Here is a 26,316-nt window from a genome sequence, read left to right on the forward strand (position 1 = left end):
CTCTCTCCACAGTCAGACGTGGGAGGAGGCATGACTGCTCCTGGAGTAATGAAGATAGTCTGATCCAGCCCACCAGATCCACCAAACTCCAGCCAACTTCTAGGCGGCCCAGGTCAACAGGGGACAGCAGACCGTGTCAATGACAGCATCTGCTGAGAACACTGGCATGGGTTTTTTGGGAGAGCCGGGACATTTGACTAGAAATTCAGACACCTAACATTCAGTATGTAATGCAGTACAGGTTAGAAAAGGAGAGGTTTCAATTGTACTTTAGAAAATGTCTTATGATCCCACCCTAGAGATGTGCAAACAGAGGTTCAGTGAGTGTGCGCCCCTCATCAAGGTCTGCCCAGTTGGCAAAGGGTGGAATCAAAGTGAACGGCACAGGCTGCTTCCACAGCCCTCGGGACCCTCACAGCAAACAGGTGCAGGGGGCGCTTCCTGGGTTTTCACGCCCATCACCTTTCATGGATTTTTAGGATTGGAAGAAACCACATGGCACTGACCCTTGCTTTGATCCCTTGTACCTTCCTGTGGACACACAGACTTTAAGACCCTGTTAGCACAACACATCCATCTCTGGGGACTGTCCTGCCTTTTGAGAGCACTTAACTTCAGAGAGATCTTTCTTAATCCGAGCTGACATCCATCACCCCATCACTTTACTCATTAGTTCTGGGTTGGTGCCTCAAAGAGCCTGATACATTCCTCACCTGCTTTCATGTTTTCACCCTTTTCTTGCTTATGGATCCTGACACCGCCCCCCACCCCAGCCTTCCCTTCTCCCTATCAGTGGGCCCAGTTCCATCCCTCATCTGTCAGGTCACAAGGCACATGACTCCTCTCACACTCCCATAGTCTTTTTTGCTCTCTTCCTTTACATTGGCTATAATTCCAAAGAATAGCTTTCAATAGTTACAGATGAAAGAAGATGCTGCCTGAGTTTAGCTTCAGGATGATTTGCAGCTAGGAGTGGGCAAGGGCACATGGGTAAGAGATACTACACTGATTGTTAAAGTCTGTTTGGGTTCATTGCAGTACTGGATGACAGCTTCACTGGGCTTCCCCATGGTGCCCCAAACTCCAAATCTCTTGTATTCACTTTTCTGCCCTCCTTTCTTGAAAGTTCCTTGTATTATCCTTCTACAGTGAACCTGAGCATAGACGGTTATGCGCTCTAAGGACATCCTGGCCTGACTCTGAGTCCTTCCAATCAGAAGTGGCCTTGGCAACATTCCTGCACTCCAGCTTTCTCCTACCTTATTCCAAAACTCTCCCAGGACCCCAGATCAGGCAAGGTGATTTGAGTCATGCCCTCCTGCCTCCTTGCTGGTCAGTAACAAAGTCTGCCTCCTCCCCAAAGCCAGACTCACACACTGATTGTCACGTGCTCTGGCAATGATCACGCCTGATTCCACAGCAAGAGTTTCAAGACACGCCTACTCTTTTCTTCCTCTACATTTGTAACTTCCCAAAATAAGAATACTATTTAAAGCAGAGCATTCAAAACAGTGCTTCAGACACGCCAGGATCACCTAGAAAAAACTAAACTATTAACATTCCGTTTCAGAGCAATACACAATGTAGAGTGAAAAACAGGACCCAGAGTTTTACAGCCACATAAATCAATTGATTTGTGCTTTCTGAACGAACTCTGCTATTTCCCCACGCTGATAAGTGCAGTTGGTCCTTTGTCGTGCTGGGGATGGAGTGAGCCCCAGCCGTTCAGCTTATTATTTGTCCTTCAAAATTTCAAATTGGTAGATTGCATCTGTTAAAAACTGACAGGTTCTAAAGCTATCAACCAACTGATTGACTCGGAAAAATCCACAAATATTTTTAGCACCTTGATAAAAATGTTGAGAAACACTGAGGTTACAGTCCTCAGCAATAAACTTAGATTTTCTGTGGGTGGGAGATGCAGACAGTTAGCGATTCACTTTGGAAGGGAAACTGTGCCAACTGTGATAAGACCACCTGCTCATTTAGCAAACCAAGGAATGGGGTCACAGGACTGCGAGGAGAAGAAACAGAAAGCTTATTCTTCTTAGTTTACTTTTTGCAAGAATGTTCAGATTTTGTCTATAGATGGCAATGTGGTTAATACTGATCTGGAATTTGAATAAAACTTGAATATGAGGCAACTAAAATGCCATCCTAATAAATATTATTGTCTCTGGCAGTAAAAGTTAGTGCAAAGGTATGACATACGGAATCCAGAAGTGAAAGAAAGATAATTGGGAATTAATAAGGAATTTATTTCCTTTAGACTGAGGCAAACTTCATTTATATCACACTTCATAAATAATCATCTTCAACACTGCAACAGATTGCTGCAATTTATCATGAATTTTAAAGCAGATAATTAATCAGCACCAACTGTTGGATTTGTAACCGCCTAATAATTTGAGAGATAATTTTATTTATCTGCGTTTTAAACATACTAATCTACTTTTGAAGTAGGTACACCTTCATTTGTTTCAGAAATGTTGAGGATTTCAAACCCAATAAATGTGTAGGGAATGTAGTATTTACATAACATAATTATCTTCCAGGTGCTAAGGAGAGACACTTTATTTCCCCCAAGTTGTAGGACATTTGGAATCAGGAAATGCTTCCCTGGGAATGGCACAAGGAAACCACCCTGAAACAGGTACCACTGGGAAAGAACTATCAGGGGAGACTGAGACCCTGCTACCTCTTGTTTGTGATCACATTAAACCAGCCACAGTCCCCATGGACAGGAAGTCACTGGAACTACAATGTCCCCTGTTCCCTCTCCCCCAGTTCCAGCAGATAAGGAGGGGCGGGGGAGCCCCAAGGAGATGGCAGATGGGAGAAAGTTAGAGCTGTTGGTCCTTCAGCACCTGCAGGAGGTTGTGCCAGGTCCCTGCAGACGCCAACATTTGAGTCCTTTAGATGAGATGGCACAGTATCTGTGATGAAGCCATAAACGGCACCCTTACATTTTAAATGATCACTAGATTACTCCTGATACCTCATACGATGTAAATGCTGTGTAAGCAGCTGCCACACGGTTACTTAGGGGGTAATCACAAGACAGCAAGCATCTGCATATGCTAAGTACAATGCAATTTTAAAAAAATATTTTCCATCTGGGTTTCAATGTGGAATCACAGATACAGAAGGTCATCCATACTCTCTTGTGGCCATGAAATAATAAAAGTAGATATTAATGATCATACTCTACTGTTTGGTTCGAGGTATGACTTGTGCCCGAGTCAGTAAACAGACTGGGGGTCTGTGATGAAATCTGGGGGACACTGTGTGCTCTGGCCGTGTTGATATTAGATATGCTACCTTGAGCAAGTCACCTGACTGGTGCGAGCAGCTTTGCTGACCTGAGAACAGAGAGGAAATATTAAGTTCTCTAATAATCAAATATGGGGATATGAAGTTCAAAGAAATTATCAGCGATAACAACCTTGATGCTAAATCTAACAGTAAGAAAAGAGGCACAGCTATAAAACAAGAGACACGTATAGCAGAACTGGGATAACCTCAACCCACCCAGCCAAGTACGGTTCTTACCTGGATCTGAAAACTCCCTTCACCACCGGCTTATAGGCAATCTAATTATAGCCGTGATGTCAAGGCCATGTCATAGGCACCGCCCAAAACAGAGGGCATTATACACAGCATGTCCTGAGGGGGCAGAATCCTGTCTAGCATACCACCCAGCTGGGTAAACAAGTCTGTTTGCCAGTTTTCTCATGTTAACCCCTCCACCAAATTCCCCAACACAGCTTCACATCAGCCTGGACACAAGGCAGAACCTGTCCCTCCATCTCCAGGACTGTTCCCTAGCTGTCTCTAACCAAGTTTTTAAAAAGCCTCATCTGTTCCCTCATTGGCATGGTCACAGCAGGTGACAGAACCTGGAACATGGAATTCGTCCCTGATTATCTCACTGTTACAACCATGGCTTCACTACCACACACACACACATGCATGGACATACAACACTTATACACAGATGCATGGACATACACATTCATGATTTCATACATATAACACATATAAACATCATATATAAACACATATAATTTTCTCTGTGCCAAATGTATTCTATTAACTATTGGTGATTCTAACTGAAAGCATATTATAATGATTAGTTAGCACAGTAAGATCTTTCAATTAAATAAGAGCTATTATAGAATCTGGAAAGAAACTAATATTGAACAGGGAAATGAGAAGAATCTCCATTCATAATGGGAACTCAAATCTGAATTTGCTCACCTGAAAAATATCAACACAGACACATGCTGAACAAATTATGTAGAGAAAATACCTGCTTGGGAGGAACAATGGGCCAGCAAAGGAGAAAAGGCAAAATTGTAATTACTTCCATTCCTGCTGATTCAAAGTCCACTCCATTTATCAATTACTTTTTAATAATCATGGGCAATGGGATCCTTGTGCCCTTTAGTTCCTTACTCCACTCCTTATCCTGTGGGTAAGCCGCCAAGGAAATCACCCATGGACCAGAGTTGAGGCTGTGGGTGGCTTCAGGAGAGAGCACTTTTGAACAAGGACCTCCTTGTTTGTCCTGGGCATCTGCCTCTGGAGGGAGTGTGCCAGCACCGAAGGGGGAAGCTTCAATGAACACTTCTCCTATACTGGTTACTGCACTGCAGCAGGGCTCCAAGTACACTTCTGTCCCCATTTTAGGGGTAGGAAAACGCAGTTCTCGCAGCCAGGGTGCTTACTCAGAAGTGTGGATTGGGGAACTGGCCACACCTACAGCCACATCAACTCTGTCAGTCTGGGGCAGAGGGCCATTAGGCCACACTTACATCCTTCAACTCTAATAATAACACCAAAGTAGAGGAAGCGAGGAAGAGACATCTGCAGGGGTGTGTGGAATTCCTCATGCCTCCGATGCTTCTTCACAAGTCCCCTTCCTTTAATTAGAAGCATGTAGCCATCATTCCATTGTCTCTTTCCTTCCAACTGCTGTCTAGGCTGCCACCCACCCTAGAGAGGACTGCTCACACTTTTTGTTTGAAAACATCCCTGTTCACAAAATGTTCGCCTGGTGCACCTCACTCCAGGGTCAAACCCTCCCGGCCTTCTCTGTGGATTCCTCTCCCTACTTATCCTATAGGGGATTCTCCAGCTTTGGTGGGTGGGCTGAGCACCAACCAAGACAGCAGACTCTGCGTGTCAGCTCCAAGGGATATAAAAGCCTGGGACCCTTCCTCCCCAAAGAAACATGGGATTCAGACACTCCAACATATTAACCCTCTAACCCAGCAGAGTGGTTTACTCAAAGCCATGAGACTCCAGAGCAGACGGCCTTGTGTCTTCTCTGAGCTACACTTAAACACCAGCTCCCTAGCTCCCACATCAGTTGGGTCCAGTCCCCAGTTCAATCTCCCTGCCAATCACTCCTCCACAGATGGGCAACAGGGCCTCATGAAGCATCCAAAAGAGGATGCTTCCCCACCCTTAGGTGCACTTCTACCGTGCAACTGGACCCACTTGTATGACTAAGGGAGCGCCTCAGCAAACAGAAGCACTTTCAAAAACCAGGGATGGACAGGGCAGGCTTTTGGCCCAGAGGTGAGCTGCTTCTTGGGGCACCAACACCCAACTGGGAAGGCCTGGAATCAATTTGCAGCTCTGCTCCCTATTTTAGCTTCCTGGTAACCTGCAGACCCAGATGGAGTCGCCATGCACTGGTTTTTGGTTGGACAAACACTGCTTCTAAAGGCACCTTGGAGAGTCAATCAACAGACGGGGGCTCTTACTTTCTCCCCATCTTTCTTATCCTCCAATAATCTATGCAAATGACTAATTCTAAGCATTAGTTCCAGAGGAGTGGATGGTTTGCCTGTGTTTCATACCACAGTACCTAGCCCTGCACCCGGCTCCATTTCCAGACTCCAGCGTCCTGCTCACAGACCCAGCAAGGCAGCTGTGATATCTCAAGGGCCTGGATCCCTGCCATTTCCAGGGCAGATCTGAACTCTGTTCCTGGCTTTGGTCTAAATCAGCCTCAGTTGTTGCAGTCCTTGGGGGAAATAAACCAGTGTGTGGGACAAGTCTTCCCATCTGTTACATCTCTCCTTTGGAAATAACAAAGCACATGAAAAAGAAATAATAATGGGTACTTTCCTGAAATCTGAGGCACGATGCACAGGCTTTGAGGAAAAGTGACCCCAGTACTGTGCCAAGAAACAAACATCTCCTTGCTTAATGCTGTCATGAATACTGTACAAACTAAGGGCTAGCTCATCCTTCCCGACCACATATAGACACTCACATAAGGGGCTGCCATGCTACCTTCAGTGTCACAATAAAAACAATCTGTAACCGCTAATTTAAAAATGTATATTGCATTGAGTAAGTTTTACCCCTGCCATTTTACTGCTGGTTTCTTATTCCCAGACCCTGGCATCCAGCCCCTCCAGTTCCCTGGTCATGTGACTAAGGTGCAGCAATGTTTCTTTGTCACTTGCAGTTCACTTCCCATCACTGATCCTATCTTCAGAGAAGACACGCAGGGTCCTCTCTCTACTCAGAATCCTCAGTGCCAGGGGAGCAGATGCCCCAAGGATGCTCTGCAAGGCAGGTTCTTCTGGGATTGGCTTCACTACTCAGAGCTGACGGGGTCCTAGGTGAGCAGAGAAAGCACCTGTCCAGTCCAAACTAGACAGCCATATTCATTTAATAACATGCTTTCATCCACTCTTATGTTCATCATTTTTCTCAATTCCCACCATAAGCGCATTGACTGTTGCTAATTAAGCATATTCGGGCCGAAAAAAGAGCAAACAGAACTTGGAAAGCAGCTAGAGTAGAGTAGAGAAAATCTGAGCCACAAGACAACCAAGCCTCTCCCAAGGGTTCCATCTTGTGCAGGGCCCCTTGGGCACGCAGGCCAGCATCACTGCCTTTGTCATCTTTGAATAGCATCTACTCTAGTTTCAACAGAAACAACCACCACTGAAGGTTGTGCCTGCTACTTGTTCCCCTATTACACTATCTCCTACACAGGTATAGGCAGCCCAGCCTGCCCACAGTGCATGAGACAGGACAGAATTGGTCCCTTCACACCCATTCTCACATCGCTCTGTCCTACTGCACTACGCACAGACTCAGACACTGTGCACAGGTGGGCAAACACAGGAACATACACTTACATTTGGTGAGATGACCATGGGCACCAGCACATTTTGAAAGATATCTCCCACATCAACACTTTCAAAGGTTCACTAAGAATTTATTTAGAGATTTTTGTGAGAGGAGCAGCATCTCTTCCTATTTTCAGCTATCGCATACTACACTAAATGCTATGCAATTCAAACACTTGACACTCAAATTCTTTTGCACATAGGCAATTCTAAGAGTCTAGAAATTCTGTATGTGGAACAATTATTTTTAGAAGAATGTAACTAGTCTTCCCTAAATCAATTTAAATGTCAGAAATTGTATAATTTCATCCAATATAAAGATTTACAGTTTGCAGAACTGCAAACATTTCATACTTTTGCAATAAATTGTATCCGTATATTTAGTATTCTGTGACTCTGATATAGGACTTGGAAAACAGGTGAAATTTGGCCCACTATGGATTAGGGAAAATTACACTCCCACTGGGACTCATCCATTTCTATTTGCTTACACAATATCTATGGCTGCTTTTGTGCACAAAGCTAAAGCTGATCAGTACAACCAGAGACCGCACGGCCCAAGTTTCAAAAAGTACAATCATAACATTATAGACAAAGGTTGTCAAAGCATACTATAGCCAAATATTGCAAGCTTCTTTGAAAATTCTGTTTCCTAAAACTCTAATACATGCATACACTATTCAACCAAACAGTAAAAATCAGGTAGACTCCTAGTATCTCTGTCTTCAAAATCAATGATGAGGCTGAATGGTGGCTTAGCAGTTACCATTCAAGCTGAGATGCTCATATCCCTTACCAGAGGGGATGGGTCCACCCTTGCCAGCCACACTCCTACTTCCAAAGGTAAAGTCCTTGTGAGCTACATGGGAGACCAAGAGGTCCCAGGCTCCTGGAGTGGACCAACCCACTGAGGGCATTTGGAAATTGAATCAGCAGATGAAAATTTACTTATACATATTGACTGACCAATTCATTCTCCCTCCATTCCCCATGCCTCTGAAATAAATGTGGTTTTTTAAATTGAGGAATAGAGAATAAACAAGCAGTATAAAGCAAACTCAAAAGAAACATGCAACATACATGTTGGGTCTGTAGTAGAATCAAAAATGTTTCCAAATAATGGAAACATGTTAAGTATATCTAGAGGCAACTATATTTATCAAGACCCTGGTGGCAACACTATCGCATAAGATGATGTGAAGAAGGCTTCACAAAAAAGTCAGGTGGGGACAGAGGATCTGCAGCAGGGCATTTAGCCACATGCTATGCAGAGAGCTGGGCAGTCAGTGCCTTGCAATATATGTGACTATGAAGAAAGCAATGCGGGTTGGGGATCCCAGTCAGACCCAAGCACCCTTCTGGGGCAGGTGGAAGGATTCCTAAACCGGTAACCTCTTCTTTTCCCTACCGTGTTCTAAAGAACATCTCAGCTGGCCCTGGGCAATGGGTCCCCCTGGGTCCAGGAGCAGAGTGGCAACAGGCCTACAGATATCTCCTGGGGTGGCAGAGAAAGGCAGTGAAGGGGCAGTGGGGCCTCTCCTGTGAAGTGAAGGGCAGCAGGAAGGCTTAGAAGGCAGGAGAGAATCAACAGGCACCATTAACATGTTTACATGTCTAAGCCAGTACAGCTGCATGAATTAGTCATTTGCAACCTTTTCCCCATATTCAAACAGAGGGAAAGTCATCAGAAACCAGCAGCACGATGAAGTAGCTGTGCACAAAAAGCAGTCTGGATGAGATGAACCAAGAGCAGCCAACACCTTAGGGTTAAACCCAGTTGGATCTGCATCAGGAGACACTTGAAACAAGTGGAAATGAGGAAAGAAAACAGGAGAAGCAGTCAAGCGTTCTAATCTCACACACTAAACAAAGCCAAAACACTTTTCTTTAAATGCTATTTTAAAATTAGAACTCTTTTGTCATGAATAAAATCCTAACCTAGTGACACTGGAAGCACCTGTTTGTTTCCTAGAAATAGTTCTGTGGTGCTCAGCACATCCTAAGTACAGCTTCACTGAAACTTCTCAAAATACTTTACTCCTATACCCTTGTGTCAACAAAACTCAACAGTCACTCCCAATGAATGTATCCTCATTCATATACTATATACACAAACAATGATGTACAGAGAGACACCGGAAGAAATCACTGTAACACACACACAGCTTGGAGGGAGGGCATACAGAGAGACATACACACCACATAGAAAGGGAAAAGACACACATTGAACACATGGATGCACACAAAGTTAGAGAAGAGAGATGGAGGCACACATACATGGGACAGAGGCAGGGAGGGGGAGACCCCTTTGTCCCCATCCCATCACCCCCAGAAGATGAATTCGGATGCACAGACAGCCTGGCTGCAGCACACACACAGTGCAGACACAGGGAACAGATCCCCAGCCTTGTCCTCATGCTTTTCAGTTACTGAGGCACAATTTCTATACAGAATGCCAGGAAATCAATCCCACTGTATTTCCAGAAATGGAAATAAACGTATACAAGATGAACAATTCAGCAGTTCTGAGTTTAAATATCTGTTTACAAGATGTTTGTTCAGTTTGTTAAATGATAACTACTACTAACTGTGATCAAGAGGTTTTTTTTTTAAGATTTATATTATTTCTTTATTAGAAAGGCAGACATAGGAAGAGGAGATACAAAGAGAAAGATCTTCCATCTGCTGGTTTACTCCACAAGTGGCACAACAACCGGAGCTGAGTCCATCTAAAGTCAGGAGCTTCTTCCAAGGTCTCCAACAGGTGTAGTGTCCCAAGGCTTTGGGTCATTCTCTGCTTCTTTCCCACAGCACAAGCAGGAAGCTGGATAGGAAGTGGAACAGCCAGGATATGAGCCAGTGCCCATATGGGATCTCGGCAGATGCAAGGCAAGGATTTACCCACTAGGCTGTCATGCTGTGCCTTAAGGGTGGCTTACTGCATAAAAGCTACCATATAAAACAATGCTTGCTTCAAAACACACACTTGGTTCCATACAAAGAAAAGTAAAGTGATTCATACTTGAAACTCAAACGGTATAGCAATTACGGCTGATACAGACCAGTGATTCTCAAACAGGTGTGATTCTGACCCCTAGGGAATTGGTGTGAATGTTTGAAGGCATTTTCAGTCACCATGGTGTGTGTGTGTGTGTGTGTCCCCACTCGTGGTCCCTGGTGGTAAAGAGCAGGAATGAGGCTTAAATCTCCACAATGTGCTGGACACCCTGATGTGCCCCTCAGACAGCAGCAGAACCCAGACCGGGAGGTCCTGGGGCAAGCTTCTACTGCCTGCCCTGGAGGTATCTCCTCCTGCCAGGAGCGTCCTGCATCTCTTTTCATGTCACACACTAATTAATCACACAGTGCCTGGTGACAGCACCACCACAACCACTATCAATTTTTCAGACCCATAAATCTTGCCTTGTCAACAGAAACAGAAGCTTCAGGTGAGCGCTCCAGCCTTCCTCCTCCTGGCAGAATGCATGTGTGATGTACATTTGTCAATGTGACTTTATAAATTTCAATGTCTCAAATACTTGAAATGAAAGACTTGGGGCAACTCAAATTACTCCCCTCTCAGATAAACATCTTCATTAAATGTCTGACTTCTTAAAGGCCAAAGAAGTCATCTATCTCAACTTTTCCTCCAGTGGCACATGAAAAAAAAAAGTACATTTTTAATTCTAGAGAAAATGATCATAGGAGAAAAATAACCTGGAAGTTTAAACAAATGACTCCAAATTCCAGCTTTTCATTGACCTCATGGGCCATCCTAGCAGAAGGAAGCAGTGGAGTCAGCATTACTTTCTGAAATAATACCTTTTGCGCTATTTCAGAATTTTTAAGTTTCAGCAAGCATACAGGCAAAAATAAGAGTAGACAGTGGGACCTACATTGTTGGCATCTCTGGTACCGGGGTCCTTGGACTTGGACTGAGTCACACACTGACAGGCCAGCGTCTCCAGCCTACAGATGACCTGTGTGGGACTTAGCTGCCACTATCATGCAAGTCAAGTCCACTAGCAAGTTCTGCCTCATAAGCAGGCATGCCTATTCTACCAGTCCTGTATTTCTAGAGAACCCTGCTACAATTTTGCTACCAGGAGGTGAGAGGAATAAAATTTTAAACACAAGTTTCATGAACTGGTTTGGGGATTTTCGGAATTAGCTCTCTAGCCTCACTAAAGTGAAATCGCATACAATGGTAGAAAGAGCACCACCACAACCTTGACTAATGCTACTGTAAAGGGGCTGGAGCAAAGCTGGTGTCTGGAGGTCCACAGGGACCCAGGTCACCCTTGGCAGAGTGGGGCTCAGATTTCCACCATGAGCCATCTGTAAGCAGCATCTGCACCTTAGACACAACTGCAGCATCCACAAATACCTGACATCTGAGCAAGCTTTCGGAAAGAAGCCTAAAGTTTTAACATTCTTTCTGCCTGCCCAGTAGAAACTATAAAATGTCAACACACAGCCATGGAGAAAACTGGGCAGTGATTTTGCCTGCAACACCAGCAAAAAGCAAAGCATTTCCCCCCATGACACTGAGCCATGGACATCCAGTTCTGCTAAGGAGCGCTTGAGGCCCATCAAGAAAGATCCATAACTCCCAATGCTGCCATCTCCACACTATTAGAGTACTGAAGTGACACCGAAAGGTGAGCAGGAACAAAACTGGACCATACGCCCAGCTTCCATTTCTCCCTACTTCCAAAGGCATGCCTGGAACCCTCACACGCAGCCCATGGATCTGTGCACCTGCTGCTGTAGCACGTGAGGCCCTTCAGGAAGTCACTGAGATGGACACTGGGATATTCCAGAGGTACTCATACCCTCATACTATGCCTAAGTCACAGCTGCTCCACTTACAATCCAGTGTCCTGCTAATGCCCCTGGTATAGCGACAAAAGATGATCCACATGCTTGAACCATCGCTCCACATGCAAGAGACCCGGCTGGAGTTTCTGGCACCCAATTTCAATTTAGTTCAACCCCAGCCATTACAACCATTTGCGGAGTGACTGCAAGTATGCATTTGTATTCACTTGTTCTTTCCCCCACCCCTCCTGCGCTTTCTCTCTCCTCTCTCTCTCTCCCTCCTCTCTCTCTCTCCCTCCTGCTCTCTTTCCCTCTCTCTCTCCTATCTCTCTCCTCTGCTCTTTCTCTCCCTCTCTCCCTCCATCCCTCCTGCTCTCTCTCTCTCCCTCTCTCTCCCTCCCTCCTGCTCCCTCTCTCTCCCTCTCTCCCTCCCTCCCTCCATCCCTCCTGCTCTCTCTCTCTCCCTCTCTCTCCCTCCCTCCTGCTCCCTCTCTCTCCCTCTCTCCCTCCCTCCCTCCTGCTCTCTCTCTCTCCCTTTCTCTCTGCCTCTCTCTCTCCCCCTCTCTCTCCCCCTCCCTCCTGCTGTCAGTCTTATCTGTCTGCACGTGTCCTTCTGTTTTACTCCGACTTTTGAATAGACAAATTATCTCAGAATAGATTGCTCTTAAGAGAAAGCTTGAACATATGTTTCCTGCTTCTCATTGAAACACATACATAGAAGAATTCCCCAAATGCAAAATTAGATGAACTTGGCACAGTACAGCCAGCCCATAGAGCAGCACATCAGGAATCCCATGCTCGGGTGCTAAGCACTGCTGTGAACACACTAAACACAGTGATCTGCTGCAGCAGTCATGTGGAAAGGTGGATGACAGAAGCATCGGCAGCCACTCACTAAGCAAAGGCAGCGTCCCACAGGGCTAGAGCCACAGCTACTCTGTTCCACTCTGCCAGGTGGGAATCAATTCAGAATGACAAATGGCTCCCATGGCTCTAAGTCACTGAGTCCAGAATTTCATATCCTTCATTCCAGAGGACAGCAGATCACCAAGGCAACTTACGCTTTGTCTCTCTTGGCAATTGGCCCCTAGGGAGAGCAGTACATCTCCCACCAACACGGAATTCATTACTTACATTTAAAATGGGCTTCTCGGGCCCAGCGCGGTGGCGCAAGTGGTTAAAGGTCCTTGCCTTGCACGCCCCGGGATCCCATATGGGCACCAGTTCTATCATGGCAGCCCCGTTTCCCTTCCAGCTCCCTGCCTGTGGCCCGGGAGAGCAGTCCAGGACGGCCCAAAGCTTTGGGACCCTGCACCCGCGTGGGAGACCCGGAAGAGGCTCCTGGCTTCGGATCGGCATAGCATCGGCCGTTGCGCTCACTTGGGGAGTGAATCATCGGATGGAAGATCTTCCTCTCTGTCTCTCCTCTCTATATATCTGCCTTTCCAATAAAAAAATAATAATAAAAACAAATCTTAAAAAAATAAATAAATAAAATGGGCTTCTCCGACAGGTGGCTCTTCTACTTGTGTCCCATTGGAGGAAGGGAAAAGGGGAAGGGTGATTCATGTAGAAAGAAAAGGAAGTCTAAGCAGTTAATTCCAACCACGCTATGCCAGGGGTGGGGCCCATTTCTGACACAGATGGAGAAATGTATTTTAGATGAAATGAACACTTCCATTATCTAGCAGTCTGTAATTTATCAAGTAGTGTTTGCAATTATATTACCAAAATGTCCTGGCCTCATGTCATGAGATAAAATGATAGTCACAACTAAGAAACGTAGGCATTCAAAGTCAGCTTAATGTTGGAGGCTGCAAGTGGAGCAGGAATTCAGAATCAGTTCTCAACACTAAGGTATGTAAATGCAAAGAAATGCACTTGCTAATAATGCATGCAGCACTTGTTCCAAGGCACACAGTCACACTATTTCTTCTGTGGCTGAGATAGTATTTGATCAGAACATAGAGGCGAGCCCAGTCAAGACCCCTAAGCATGCTATGGGAGCTGTGCTCATTGCAGGTGCTGCTGAGACCCACCAGGTTCTCCAGCTTATTCCCCAATACGGTCAGCGCTGGCTGATCCTTCTCACAGCCATCTCCTTCTCTGCAGAACTGGTGTTGATGAGTGCCACTTCACCAGGAGAGGCACCCATAAGCCCATGCGTCACAGCACAAAGCAAATCAAAATTAACGCCAGCTGTGTGAGAACTCACTGCTCTGTCACCTCCAACAGGGCCTGCTGCCCATCCGCTCCTGCTGCAGCACTGTCCGTGGGGCCAGGGGGAGGCTCTGTTCCCGGGAAGAACAGACCCTTTGCTCCTTCCTTTCCCTGCAATGCACCTTGTCACTGGGAACACGCCCCCAATCAACCACAGCACTGTGAAACCCTGTCGCAAATTGTGTTTCCAGGTAACCAGACACTTAACCCACACACACAAAACAAGGACCAATGAACAGTTCCAGTCACCATAAGTCAACGGTCAACTTCAGTTGGTGGAGAAGCCAGTCGATGAGTGTAATAAAGTAGAAATGCTGGCTACTGATGAAGCAACAATTGCCCGTGGTGGCTGTGACTGCAGAAATCCTGGCACTACCACCTATCGAGTGGATAATCTTGGTTAAATCACATCAACTCTGTCAACCTCAACTGCTCCTCTACAAAATGTTGAAAATACTACTCACAAATGCTGTCAAGCAACGGAGACGATGCCAATAAAGAGATGAGCACACGATCCCATCAGAGTGTATGTCAGGTGGCGATGCCATCATTCCACGAGAAACTGGGCCATGAACATCATAGCAAACAAGCAAAATTCTGAATTTGTAGCACAATTTTTCCTTGAAGAAACTAAATCCAGGCATCATAACAGCAAGAAGGCTGAAATCCCTGTGCCTGTTTTATATATGTATATATAAAACAAGTGTATAATTTTCTTGATATATATATATATAAAACAGATATATAAAAATACTTCATTAAAGTCAAAAGCTACAATTTTTTTTAAAATTTTCTTGGTCATAGACACTTTAGGGATAACTCAGTCCCTCCTTCCGTCTCAGCCTTGTGCTCAGAAAGCCTTGTGCAGAAAGCAGGTCCAAAGAAGCAGTTTGTTCAAAGTATCCCTGTTTGTCATTTAAGTAAATCTTAGAATCATAAATGAATCTGTCTGTCCTAGTACAAAAAGGAGAATGATAAGGGAACAACGGGGAAGAAGAGCAGTCAGGAGTCTTCCCTGGAGGCTCCTATTACTGCCTTGAAGAAAACACCAGTGTCCCACCCATGTCTGAAGGTCTCCTAGGCACGCAAACTGCATTTCCAGCTCTGGCAGCCGACAGAGGCCAGGCAGCTAAGGAATAGCTAAGAGAATGGAGGCAGAGCAACATGTCACTTCCTAGTGTGGCCCAGAACAATCCTTGCATGTGATCTGCTATGCCACCCCAGGAGGTTTGGTTTGAAGATGCAACTGCCATGAAGGAGAGCATCCTGGGCTCCTGACAGCACAGGGGACAACCCCAGCAACCTCTGCGTGGGCTGCCGGGCCACAAGGCCTTCCATGGGTGACTCACCAGTGCAGGGTTGGTGACAGTGAACACAGCTGGAGAATACTTGCTGAAACCACAAAAGCCTCAGCCCTCATCTTCATAAAACTACACAAGTGATTATAAATCCTCCACAGGGAAAGCGGCAGATGAAACAGGTGCCAGTAGGAAATGTTTCCCAGGGAGCAAGGCCTGTCATGGAGTGGAGGAGCAATGCTGTGTCGGGAGGCTACCAAAGGGCTTACTAAGGTTACAGGGTCGTATGTGGAGCAGAAATAAACTTTACAACCAAACACTATCCGATAAACTGCAACAAAACACACTGCCATCAGCCTGTGTTCATTCATCCATTAGGGAAACATGGAAAACTGGACACGGACTAGGAACCATGACACGGAACACAAATTCTTAGGACAGTCAGACAGTAAAGGATCTAAGCTCCACAGGGGAGATGGCCTTGGTTGTAACTAGGTCTGATAGATAACACATGGAGAAATGGATTTTTGTATTTCAATACAACCTGATTTGCTATGGTCATAGGCTGACAAATTGCAAATGATCAGATGTGACAGTATTCCCATAAAACTTTAACTGTGACCTGCATATATTAGCTTGTAACTCTTGGAAGACAGTCTAAGACCCTTCCACTTTTGAAATGCTGAAATTTTCAGAAAACAAATGAAACAAAGGCAAATAATACAGAGCAGAATCATGAGTTTTGAGCACTACAGAGAACTACAGACTCTTTACCCAATTTAGAAAAAAATACAACATAATTTTGAGCAGGAAGGAACCAATGTGAATATCTCTGGAATAATTATTCTGAATTATTAATTGGTATATCATCCTTTAAATTATGGAGAAGATTTCCAACAGAGGGAACTCATATTGTAGTGTTATGACCCATTAGAGAAGGTGTTATAAATTGACTCAATTTATTTTTAAATTTAATTTCATATTAATAAAAGGAAGCAATTTAAACCCAAGCATTCCAGCAGCTTCTGTAGCAATGGTCACTAAGGATTCATACATGTGTTAGGTTCTAAAGAGAAAAATGGAAGGGATAAAATCTCTAACGTACCAAAAATTCTGTAGATCTAATCAAGTGACCTGCACACTGCAGACCAAGCATCTAGAGTGAGGCTGAATCCGCCCACGCAGGGTCTTCTCAAGCCTGGCATGGAGGGCAGAGGCTGCAGCATGAACACAGTGGGATGCTCAGGATGACCCATGGTTTCCACGCACTAGATGCCAGGACCAGCCCTGGCCAGCTGTAACAATGGAAAAATCTCCCTAGACATTTGCCAAATGTCCCCAGGAGATAAAACGGACCCCCAGCTGAGAATAGCCAGACTAGATATTGACGCAACGGCCAACCCAATTCTCAAAATCCAGATACACAGAAAAAGGAGTTCATGTCCATCTTGGCATGTGTGATCATGCAGTCTGAGATTCACCAGTTTTCCAGTTAAAAACCAGAGCAAGGCAGGTGGCAAATTAGTATACAGACTTGACTCTTTCTGCAAGTGAGAAGCAGGCAGTGAATCCCTTTGTCATAGTAACAGAGCAGTATAAAAATGGATGTCGAGCTATTTCCTGAAAGAATGCTCGAAAGAGACAGTAAGGCTAAATGAACCGCAGTCCCAGGTGTTCTGTGGACTGCATTCAGTGATCTTTCACCTTGGGCTAGCCATGGTGCATCTCACACGGACCAGTGCGGTTAGTCAGTCTGGAAGCCAGCTACATTTTTATGTTTTTCTAAAAGCTTTATTATTGTAAAATAATCATCATGTTCAAGGCAAGAATAAACGTGATGCAGACGCCGTGGCTGCTACCGGGCCGGGGAGCAGGAGGCACAGCACGGCTACCCATCCCTAGGCCTGGCCATGACTGGGCATCATCAGGCCACAGCCACACTGCAGGAGGTGGTGGGCGATGCGAGACTGCGCCCAGTCCTCCCAGGGAGACGGCGCCCTCAAAGGATGGGTCATCAACACTCCTCTCATGGATGAAAACTATTTCCCTCTCTAAATGAAAAGCAACCCTGCTTGTCATTCTTCTTAGCATGTGGAGGCACGCCTATTTGAAGAACTTAACAGATTTTGAGAGACAGTGTTTCACTTTCTGGTATTTTTCTGCATGAATATTCTGCTGGTGCTAAGAGATTCACCTCAGACAAATAAGAGTCACTGTATACCAACCCCCATTGAAGTCTTCACTGCTCACCAAGCTATCAGTGAGGTCCACAGTGCACTGGGGAGCAAGGATCCTCCAGTGAAAGTGAACCCTGCGCTGGAGGACCGCTCCAGTTCACCCAGAAACATCTCCTCGCAGCGAGCTTTCCTGAGGTCACTTCCCCTAAGCCCACTTTCTCATTAGCTGATGTCAGCATGGGTGCACAGGTGGGAAATGTGTGTGCAGTGCTTTTCTGGGCAGCATCATGTGGGACCACCCTGAGCTGCGGAAGGGCAGCTGCAGAGGAGCCATTCAGGGGTCATAACCAGTGCCCCCACTGCAGCCAGGAAGGGCCCTGGATGTACAAGAGGAGTGCTATAGTTAGCTCCAGGGTAGGACACAGGGGTGGGCAGAGGCTTTGGGACGGGGGTGGGGGCAGGGGGAAAACACTGCACAGTATCTTTCTCCTGTACTGGCTGGTGCTGAACCAATGCCAAGGTAGGAGAACGCAGAACCACACCTAGAGGATGGGCTTGGAATGCAACGAAGTAACGGTCAGAGTCATAGCAGAACACATGTCGTAAATTTTCTGTTACTCACATCGACAATTGCATGGCCAGCTCCAGGCATGAGGAAAACTGGAATTCTGCTTAGCCCAGAAGGGAAAGTGCTAGAACAGCCAGTTTGAAGACTTGGTGCCAAAAGCAGAGCAAGCCAATGTACTAAATGGCATTAACTCCTTGCAATGACTGTATGGAAAATGGTAATGCTTGGATATATGAAGTAAAAATCCCTTATTAAAAACCATCTCTTGTGGTCCATTTTTTTTTCAGACTCCCAGTTAACCTTCAACGACTGGTGCCTCACGACTGGCTTCCATCGGGCAGCACTGTTGGTAGCGCCTACACTGTGGGTAACAGTAAAGCATTCCTTATTTTAACCCTTGGAAACATCATCTAAACCAAAATAATTATTTTCATGAGAAAGCAGTAAGACCTCTTTTTTGGACAGATGTAAGAAAAAACAGCGTCAGGAAGAACTGCAGGCCTCATCTCACCTTGCACTAAGCTGAACAGCTGCAGAGCTGGCGGGGAAGAAAGCAGCCCTGCTCACTCCACGAGCACGGCCGTGTCTGCCAACCGTCAGCAGAGCTGTGCTTGCAAAGCCACCACGCAGGAATTCAGAGTTTTCTGGCTTGGCTGCTTGCCTGGTGGGCAGACAGCTCAGCAGGTGGCGATGCTCAGGGGCTTCCAACCAGCAAGAACGGCCCAAACTTTCCAACAGTGCCCTGAGCCTGATGCCCACCACGGGCAGCCAAGACACAGGGAAGCAGGGGTGGGAAAAGGACCAAGAGCTTGCCCCACCATCAATACAGCATCACATGCACCTGCTGGAGGCAAACCCGGATCTTGATTTTTTTTTGCATCCCCGATTCTGACATGTCAAGAAAAGATACAACAGCTTCACAATGAATTCGCATAAACCCTTCTCCTCAACTCCCCTGGTAACATCTTAATGATCACATTTGCTTATCATCTCTCAGCCAATATGTGCATTTACCTTCTGTGTGTGAGATACGGTCATACACAGACAAGGATGCTTCAAAGTTTCGGTGAAAAAGAAATGAGAGATAGTGAGAATTTCCATGAACATTTTAAAGACTCCCACATAAAAGCTAAATTGTGGGCCCAGCACAGTAGCTTAGCAGCTAAAGTCCTTGCCTTGCACACACTGAGATACAAACTGGGCACTAGTTCTAACTCTGGTGGCCCTGCTTCCCATCTAGCTCCCTGCTTGTGGCCTGGGAAAGGAGAGGACCGTCCAAAGCCTTGGGACCCTGCACCCACATGGGAAACCCAGAAGCTCCTGGCTTCAGATTGACACAGTTCTGCCTATTGTAGCCACTTGGGGAGTGAATCAATGGATCGAAGATCTTCCTCTCTGTCCTCTTCTCTGTATATCTGACTTTCCAATAAAAACAAATGAATCTTTAAAAAAAAAACTAAATTCTTTAAATCATTTGAAAACAAGTTGTAGAAATGATGTATCTCAAAACCACATGCATCAGAAATTTAAAGAAAAATTTTCAAACAGAACCACCTACCATTACAGTTATCAAAATCAGGATATTAACAAAATATATTTCTACAGTCTTATCAAGTGAGCCCAGTCACTTCAACTTCATTTAAAAAAAAAAAAAACTTTTTCTCTTCCAAGGTTTCATGGGAACTGCCAAACGCACTCAAGTGTCGCGTATAACTCTCGCCATCATCATGATGGCATTTCACGTTGTGACACTTCAATAGTTGTAGAAGGTTCCTGAGATGTGGTCTGAATGTGACTGGCTTAGAGATCCTCACTGAAATATCAGTGGATCTGACCATGTCCTCACTGCACTCATTGTCCTGTCACGGACGCAATCCCACGTGACAGCTTGGCTGTGAGCACGGTCTGATAACTAGGTTTCTACACTGTCCAGGCCTGCATTTTCTCTTGTTAATTGCAAACATTATGGGGGTAACTGATTTGGAAATGGACAAATATCCTGGCTATCAACAACTTTTGATCATTTTTGCCTAAATCAATTTGTTTCATGTTTGTCAAACCAAAGTTGTCCAATTATATCATTCCTAAATATTGAGACATTACACAGTAAGGAAGTATCTTCTGCCCTAAATGTTAATTTATTTTAAATATTAATATATACTCAGGTAGTCTGAATTAATTCAATACTTTATACTCTGCTAGTACAATTGCTTATTTTGACCACAAATCGTCCCAGATTTCTTTAGTGAGTTCACATCAAGCTCGCTCCTAGGTCCTTTTGAGCAATTCCTTAATTTCTAAAACACAATTTCTAAGTGTTACTTGAGACCTTGCTGTACCAGTGCTGCAGGCAGCTCCTTTAATATTAAACCCTGATGTCTTTTAGTGAATGGCAGCTCACATTTAAGCCCGGTACGATCTCAAATACGTGTCCATCACTATCGGGAGGGCAGCGATTCTCATCCCGCCCAGCCATCAAAGCCCAGAAACTAGGAGACCATGCATGTGCTGCCACACATTGTGCACACAAAACTGCCTCTTCACAACACACCAGGCACCACGCATGACAGACTGCTTTCTACAAGAAACTCAAAATGATTGTGACATGGCTGCTCTATTTTGAGAGGCCTACATTTTTATATGAGATTCTTCAAACAGTATTGGATGAAATTGTTGATATTCCTTTACTGGCAAATAAAGACTGCATATATGTATGAATGTAGTGATGTATGGAATGGCTAAATCGATCTAATTAACATACACGTTAAATCCTGCATTTTTTGTATGTATGTGGTGAGAACAGTAAGACCACATATCAAAAATACTAAGGACACTGCTCCTACACATGGTCACCTTATTGTATGACAACTCTCTTGACCACAATCTTCCTAACTAGAATTGTGTGTCCCGTGAACAACAGGTGCCTCATTCCCCATTCCTAGTAACTGCCCTGATGCTGCCTTCCAGAAATGTGTTATTAGATTTTACACACACACACACACACACACACACACACACACACACACACTTGCCATTTGCTTTTCCATGACTGGCTTCTTCAACAATGTCCCTGAATTACTTGTCATTCTGTTTCCTTCCCAACAGATCCATTAATTTACCGACCAATCAGTTCACTTAAAGACAACTATCGTGGCAGGACAATGAATCTTCAAGGCTGAAAAAAAAATCGTTGTTATTTTACTAGTTATTGTTACTGTTTTGTAAAACAAAAACAATCAACACGTGTGGGAAAAAAACCCCTGCACTTTCTTTCCACACGTCTTCATTTTCACTAGATGCTATGGGCAGGTGGTGCTTTGTAGCCCTACGCGGATGAGAAAATCAGCAGCTACTGACAGTTACAGAGCTGCATCACAAATCCAGGCCCAGGAGCTTTCCAAGGCCCCGCATTTTGACAGCTTTGCTTTGGGTGTGACACTGCCTTCTTCTCAGGCCCCGTGAATATAGCATAGGTCTAGAATTAAAATCTAGCCCCGACGTCTCCTCAATGCTCACAAACACCAGCATCAGAGAGAACGCGATGTAATAAGTCCCGCTTGAATCACTTCTTTGATCTGCTACTCAGAGATGCTCTTAGAATTGGTTGAAAAGCTTTTCCAAACCATTCATGCCAAGCCTGACCTGTCCATAAGGAATTCTAGAACCTCCACTGGCAACAAGTTTTGGTCGCATCCCTTTCCTGCATCAGGAGCATCTTCGGCTCATTCCCCCAGACTGTAATCACAGAAGCAGGTCAGCTGCATATTTATCCATTACCATTCACTTTGTGGCTTTTCAGCATAATTCACATTTACACCAACAGAAATGACATAAAGAGGAAGCAAGGATGTGTCCCAAGAGTGTGCAGGCTGACTGATGGAAGGAAACAATCAATGATGGCTTCAAGTAGGGGAGAGTGAGGCCCCTGGACACGGGGAAAGGCAGGAAGATACCAGACACAATGGGGAAAGGTTAAAATGAGACTGAAGGAATGTGTATCATGGAGGGCCTCCTGCACCGTGGAGGAACTGGCACCTTGTCTGGCTCCTGGATTAACACCTGCCCGGACATCTGTCTCCACTGCCTCAAAGCCTCAGCAAATGGTGGGCAAGAGGCAAGCTTCCGCAGAGTCACTGCACAGCACTCACCTGCAGAAGAGACAGGTCCTCGAGCCGCAACCTGAAGAGGTAGTTTCTAGAACAGAAAGAGAGAGCAATTTTATTTTTGAAAATTCCAGTTCGTAAAAATTACAAGAGGAGAAAAACCCTTGACTGACTTCAGCTTTAGGACTGATTTCCTTTCAGGAACATGTGCAACGGTGTTCCTTGAACCCTAGAGAGCATCCATTATATCAGCATGCAAGAAAACTAGCAAGTGTGTACTTGAGTGTGAGTGTGAGTGTGTGTGTGCATGTGAGAGACAGTGTGCATGCGAGACAGAGATGAACACGAGTCATTACAGACTCTCCTCAGCCACAGTGAAACAGACCAAAGACCAGACTCTCAGATTCTGAATCTGAGTTGGGCCTTACCAACGAAACAAACAAAATACTTGTTGCACCTGTACTTACTCATCAGCTACATTTACCATGTCTCAGAATGAAATCAGTGGCATCAAGGGGCTGACAGAATCAGCTTAGCTGCCCAAGTGTTAAACAGGAAATCAGAGGGGAATGATAGGGGAACATGCAAGGGGGATTAGTGGAGCTCAGGGAAAGGAGAGCCCACACTGCTTACAGACGCAGCTAAAGCTAGGGCCTTCCCCTCCCTCCCTCCCTGTTCTCTCTCCCTTCCCCCACTCACTCTCCTTCCCTGCCTTCCTCCCTTCCTCTCTCTATCCCTCCTCTCCCTTCTTTCCATTCCCTTCCTCTCTCCTTCCCTTCCTCCCTCCCTCCTTCCCTTCCCTTCTCTCCCTCTTTTTCAATGATTCAACTTTTAGAGGTTTCTCCTACTCATGATGCCCTTTTCCTCACTCATTGTTTGCCTGAATTATTGCGGAAAATAGGCTTTTTTCATGCTTCACTCTGAGTAGTCAGTTTATGAAATGAGACAAACTGTACCATCTGTCATTGTGTTTGAATAACACAAATGTCTACGTAAATGAATGCCCATAATTCTAACAATTTTCAATAATTAATGGTAAGTACTTTTCAAGTATTTTATTTGTTGTCACTGAATAACTTATTCTTAAATAATCTTAGATGAAACTGCTACAAACAAAATAGATAAGTACTTAGGTATAATATTTATCTGTTAGTTACAAAGTCAGTTAATGAGTCTTACATGAAAATTTTAAAGCTGGAGTTAACAAAACTATTAGAGTTGCTTCAAAAGCTCATGGATAGCAGACTTAAAAGTTTAGATTGTTACAAAATATTCAAAACGCATACCTAATGGGGGCCTAAAAAAGGTCAGGAAAACATGTGCTATAAAAAATGCCACGTGAACCACAGAGATGAAAACATCCACGTTCTTCCAGCACCTCAGCACGGAGTAATGTCCACTTGAATGTCAGCTGTTTGCTTCGTTTTGTTGCTGGGTTCCTTTAAGGTTTTGAGGCACAAAGTTCGCAAGTATGATTTTCTTTCAAAGACGATCACTGTTTACATTAACTCCGAAGTACTTTGTGCAATGTCTTTGTGGAACTTACTGGGTTCAGGTCTCCCCACCACTCTCAACTCCACCATCCTTTTTATGAGAATATTCTCTCTCTCTCTCTCTCTCTCTCTCTCTCTCTCTCTCTCTCTCTCTCTCTCTCTCTCTCTCTCTCCTTTATTCTGTGCATGTTATTTGAGAATCTATATACAAAGAGATTTCAGGGCTCAGCACTAGGGTGCAAGAAGCTAACAATGCTCGCTGCTAGCTTCCCTTTTGGGAGCGTCAAGTTGAGGCCAAACTGCTCCATCTCCAATCTGGCCTCCTGCTATAACACACCTAGGAAAGCAGCTGTTGGAGTTCCATACACGTGGACTCTGCCATCCACAAGGGAGATCTGATGAGGTTTCAGGACCCTGTGTTGATATCAACCCAAGTCTTCGCAATCCTTTAAGGAGTGAACAAGTGGACAGAATTTCTCTCTCTTTCCTCTGCCTCCCTACCTCTGTCACCCCAGCTTTCAAATAAATATGAAAAAAAGATGATGACTTCAAAAAAGGGACTTTTGTGGAACTCCAACCACCTTCCTGGATCCTAAGTATCTGCTCAAACACAGTGTGGACTGTGCGCCTCTTGCATTCCTTGCCTCAAACCACCTGGCTCTCAGTGCCACTTCAGGTATGTTTTGCTGTATGAAAAAATCCCAACCCTGCAAACGATCGGAGAGATTTGAAATCTCTCAAAGCAGCTTGATGCATACAGTTCAGGTCAACGCCCCACAAAGGTTACAAAAAGAAAGAAATCTTCTAAAGAGAACCCAACAATTGATATTTCCAGATGTTGGGCCACTCACGCACTAAAGTAAGATCTATGGTCCCCTACAAGTGGCTGTTCTCCAGGGCAATACCAAAGAGGCAACCACTTTATCTTGCAATTGGAAGAGCACAGGGGAGGGAAAACAATATATGTAAGGTTCACAAGAAAGGCCGACAGCCCTCCCAACCTGAAGAATAAACGCATCTGGCTCACAGCCAGCCGGGAATGCTAAACCAATGCTGCTCCAAGGGTCAGATTCTCAAGCAGGGCAACGTTCGGAGCAGCTCAAAGCATTTAAGTGGTCTCATGAATCTTCCTAACACTTCTAGATGTAAATAGCTAGGAATAAGGAATACTGCCTTTGTTTAGCAAGAGACTGAATGAATAGCTTCTTCGAGGGCATTCCATCTTTACCCTCCCTTCACAGCAGTACAACGCTAGAGTTTATCAAGTTAGAAAGATTGTTTTAGGACTGTAGTAAATAAAAATATGAATTCCTTAGAAAGGACCTGCTGTTTTCAAATGTCTTGCAATACAATCTGACACTATGCATTCAAATGCAATAGACCATATTACTTTTTAGAGTCAGGATATATGTGTAGCACAGTTCCAGTGGACTGACTAATTCAAATTGTGAACCCATTAAATTTGGCACATGCAAAATGATACTACCGAAGCCCTTTCATCCTTTTCCAGCCAACATCTGTGTGCGTTTTCTTCCCTCTTCATTGGAGTTTATCTCTTATTGACTCAAGGATTAAATGACTCATTTCCAGGTCCCTTTAAGACCCAACCCCGCCATGGCCCATTAGTATAAATTGCTAAGCACAACAATATGTTCTCAGAGGGAGCAGTATGGGCCCCGTAGATGAAGTCCAATTGTGTCTCTGTGTAAAGTGATAAAATCCATCCACCATTAAAGCAAAGTTGAACCTCTACAAGCATGTTAACTAAAGGACTCATTTTATCTAGAGACACTATAAAATTTAACTCTGACCTCCATTAACTATGAAAGACACAAATGTTTTAAAATGACATTGTCTTAGAATAACTCATTTGGTCTCTGATGAATATGACTATAAAATCAAAGAGAAAATTCAAAGTTCTATTCAACACGTAAGTCAGAAGCTTATCATTGAAGACCCAAAGATAGAATAAAGAAACTAGCCCTGTGTTGTGCACTAAGACCGACCAGACACAGAAAACAAGAAAGTCTATAAAAATATTTTTTAAACAGTGGTGACAAACACTTCTGTTAGTGTTCATTCAATCTTTAGACTCAACTGACCAAATGCAATTTGAAGTCAAAACATACACTGTACACCAGCTATCACCTTGTGGAGCTGACATCTGCTGAGGTCTCTTCTCACCACTCTGTTTTCATGGCATCTATGTTTTCTCAATGCACACTGCCAACTCATACAAAACTGGAGGTGTAGCAACTAACACCCACATTTTCAACTGGAGATTTTTTTTAAACCATTTGTGATTTTGAAAGCAATGGGGAGAGGGAGGTATCTTCCACTGCTGGTTCACTCCCCAGCTGCAACAGCCAAGCCCAGTCCAGGCTGGAGACAGAAGCCACAAACTTCATGTGAGGATCCCAAATGCATGTCAGGAAGCCAAGCTCTCAATCCCTCGTCTGCTGCATCACGCAGGGCA

At 44.7% G+C, this 26,316-nt stretch overlaps 1 protein-coding gene across 1 annotated transcript in view; it reads right to left on the bottom strand.

The window, feature by feature from the left end:
• The window catches only part of SEMA5A (semaphorin 5A), a 199,674-nt gene that overhangs the window by 135,906 nt on the left and 37,452 nt on the right, over nucleotides 1-26,316 (bottom strand). The window contains exon 3 of the mRNA XM_040977393.1: nucleotides 22,393-22,438. Coding sequence (XP_040833327.1) covers nucleotides 22,393-22,438 — 46 coding nt within the window. The remainder of the gene's footprint in view (nucleotides 1-22,392; nucleotides 22,439-26,316) is intronic.

This window comes from Ochotona curzoniae, unplaced genomic scaffold (genome assembly GCF_017591425.1).
Source record: "Ochotona curzoniae isolate NIBS_2020 unplaced genomic scaffold, NIBS_Ocur_1.0 contig_2754, whole genome shotgun sequence".
In the NCBI taxonomy this organism is placed as follows: Eukaryota; Metazoa; Chordata; class Mammalia; order Lagomorpha; family Ochotonidae; genus Ochotona; species Ochotona curzoniae.